General features: G+C 69.8%; 1 protein-coding gene across 1 annotated transcript; it reads right to left on the bottom strand.

The window, feature by feature from the left end:
- Positions 1 to 290: 290 nt before the first annotated feature.
- SCARA3 (scavenger receptor class A member 3) lies at positions 291 to 2505 on the bottom strand (the record flags this gene model as incomplete). The annotated part of the gene is made up of 2 exons (XM_035311338.1): positions 291 to 743; positions 1462 to 2505. Coding segments are annotated over 2 exons (1484 nt in total), but the record flags the coding sequence as incomplete, so codon positions are not given.
- Between the last annotated feature and the right edge of the window lie 399 nt (positions 2506 to 2904).

The following is a 2904-nucleotide window of genomic DNA, read 5'->3' on the forward strand; positions in this document are numbered from 1 at the left end:
GGCCGGGGAAAAGGGGGGGGCAAACCAGCTGCACCCCAACCCCTGCGGGTCCTCGTCCCGCGGGACCCCGGGGTCTCGTTGCCCACAGCCTGCACCCGCAGCCACCCGAGAGCCGGGGACCAGCCCCATGGCACCCCAAAGCGTGGCGCTGGGGGGGGGGGGATCCGGACCCCCTTCCAACCCCCACCCCCGGGGTCCTTCCTGCCCTGTCCCCAGGGGCTGGCAGCGGGAGCAGGGGATGCTTTTGGGGTTGGAGGGGGGGCTCCTCCATCCCCGTGCCATCTGCGTGCCTCCAAGGCTGGGTCATGGGCCGGGGGGGCCGGGGGGACCCGGTGGTCCCGGGGGGCCCCGCGAACCGGGGTCTCCCTTGGGTCCCGTGGGGCCGATCCGTCCCGCAGCCCCGGGGTTCCCGGGGAGCCCCGGTTTTCCCTGAGGACCCGGGGGTCCCACCGGCCCCGGCCCCCCGTCCGGCCCTGGGGGGCCCAGGTCTCCCTTGGGCCCCGTCTGTCCCTCGGAGCCGGACAGCCCAAAGCTGCCCTTGGTGCCCTTGAGGCCGGGGAAACCCTTCACCCCCAGGGGTCCCCTTTCCCCCTGGGGACCGGGGGGTCCCGGGGGGCCGGGGGAGCCGGGGGGGCCCGGTGTGCCCAGGCTGCCCGCGTCGCCCTTCTCTCCTTTGCTTCCCGCGGGACCCTTGGTGCCCACGTCGCCCTTGAGGCCGCGGGGGCCCGGGGGGCCCGGCACACCTGCGGGAGGAAGAGGAAGGGGGTGAATGCGAAGCTCGGGGTGCAGCATCCCGAAACGGTGAGCCGGGGGGGGGGGAGGGGGGCTGGGGGTTTTTGGGGGGGGGGACCCCCGGGAGCATCCCTGCACATGCGGAACCTCCTCTCCCCCCTTCCTGCAGTCCCCTGGGCCTGGGGACCCCGTAATTGCGTTTTCCTGGAGCAAAATCCCCTTTTTTTAGCCAAAGGCAGAAGGGGAGAGCGCTCGAAAAGGGCTGAGCTGGGGGGGGGTCCGGGCAGTGCGGGATGCCCTGGACACGGTTTCCTGGGGGCAACAGGGGACGGGGGTGGGTGGTGATGTCCCCAGGCCACCAAGGTCACCAGGGGAAGCTTCAGGACACCTTGTCCGGGGGTGTCCGTGCCCTTTCCACCAGGAGCAGCGATGGGGGCTCACCGACACCAAGGGGGACGGCTGTGGTGTGTGGAGCAACCCCACCATAACCACCTGGGGCACCTCCCTGCTGCCCTGTCCCCTGCACGGGGACAAGCCGAGCCACGCAGCTCCATCCCCAGGACACCTCCACGTCCAGGACCAGGTATCTGGGCACCTTCACGGCCATCCCAACACCTCCCCGGCCGAGGCACTGCTGCTTTGGCTCCTGCGTGGTGTGGGAAGCTCCCGAGGAGCTCGGCTGTCCCCATGCTCAGCCCCAGAAGACCCAACCTCCACGAGGCCCCTCACCTCGTACGACGGTGATGTTCCTCAGCATCTCCCCGTGCCGGACGTCCACCACCTTCATCTCCTCCATGACCATGGACAGGTTGCGGATGTCGAAGTCCAGCCGGGCGCTGAGCAGGCCGAAGCGTTCCCGCAGCCGGTCGGTGGCACCCTGGGCCTGGCCGAGGGACTTGTTGAGGTAGTAGAGCTCCTCGGCCTGGGCGTGGAAGCCCAGCGTGCAGGAGAGCCGCACGTCGTCCAGGTAGCGCAGCATGCTGTGCACGTGGCTGTCGGTGGCGTTGACGTTGGCCACGATGGTGCCGATCTCCACCTCGTGGGACGCCATGCGCCCTTCCAGCGCCTCGAAGCGCTCGGCCGTGCGGTTCTGCGCGTACTGCCCGTGGTAGCGCAGGTCGCTCACGTTCTCCTCGTGGTCGTCCAGGGAGGACGAGACATTGTCGAGCTGCAGCTGCAGCCCCATCACCTGCAGCACCAGCTCGTGCATGCTCTCCGAGTTCTGCCCCACCTGCCTGGCCGCGGCGCCCACGCTGCTCTGCAGACCCTTCACCGCCTCGCCGGTCTCGGCGGCGGCCGCCCGCAGCCCCCCCAGGAGCCGCGTGTGGTTCTGCCACTCGGCCACCATCTTCTGCAGCGTCAGCGTCTCCTCGTCCGCCTTCCTCTGGACGGCGCGGATCCACTCGGAGCTCTGCCCCAGCGTCGCGTTCAGCTGCTGCACGGCCGCCCGCGCCTCCAGCCGCTCCTGCGCCAGCGCCCGCAGCGAGCCCCGCAGCCCCGCCGCCTCGGCCCGCCAGCCCCCGGCCCGCTCCGCCAGCCGCCCCACGCTCCGGTTGACCTGCCCGATGGCCGCCGAGCAGCCGGCCACCTCGGCGCTCAGCTCCTGGCCCGAGGACGTGAGCAGCTGGTGGGCGCGGGACGTGCGGTCCAGGAGGATTTCCTGCGCCAGGAGCATCTTCTGGATCTCCTCCAGCTCGCCCTGCAGCCTGGAGAGCTCCTGGCCCAGCTCGGCCGTCTCACGGCACAGCGAGCAGTTCCCCGAGGTCTTCTCATCTGGTGGCAGGGCAGAGAGGGCTCTTAGCCCACCACACACCTCCCCATTGAAGCCCACCACCCACCACCAGCACCCACAGACCTCTAATTTGAGGCCCTCAGCCCACCACCAGCACCCACAGACTTCCCCGTTGAGGCCCACCACCCACCACCAGCACCCACAGACCTCTCCACCCCAAGGCTCTTAGCCCACCACCAGTACCTACAGACTTCTTTTGAGGCCCACCATCTACCACCAGCACCCACAGACCTCCCTGTTAAGGCCCACCACACAACTCCAGGACTCACAGACCTTTCTCCTGAGGTCCATAGCCCACCACCAGCACCCACCAACCTCCCTGTTGAGGCCCACCACCCACCACCAGCACCCACAGACCTCCCAGTTGAGGCCCACCACCC

Source organism: Oxyura jamaicensis (assembly GCF_011077185.1).
Source record: "Oxyura jamaicensis isolate SHBP4307 breed ruddy duck chromosome 3 unlocalized genomic scaffold, BPBGC_Ojam_1.0 oxy3_random_OJ70957, whole genome shotgun sequence".
In the NCBI taxonomy this organism is placed as follows: domain Eukaryota; kingdom Metazoa; phylum Chordata; class Aves; order Anseriformes; family Anatidae; genus Oxyura; species Oxyura jamaicensis.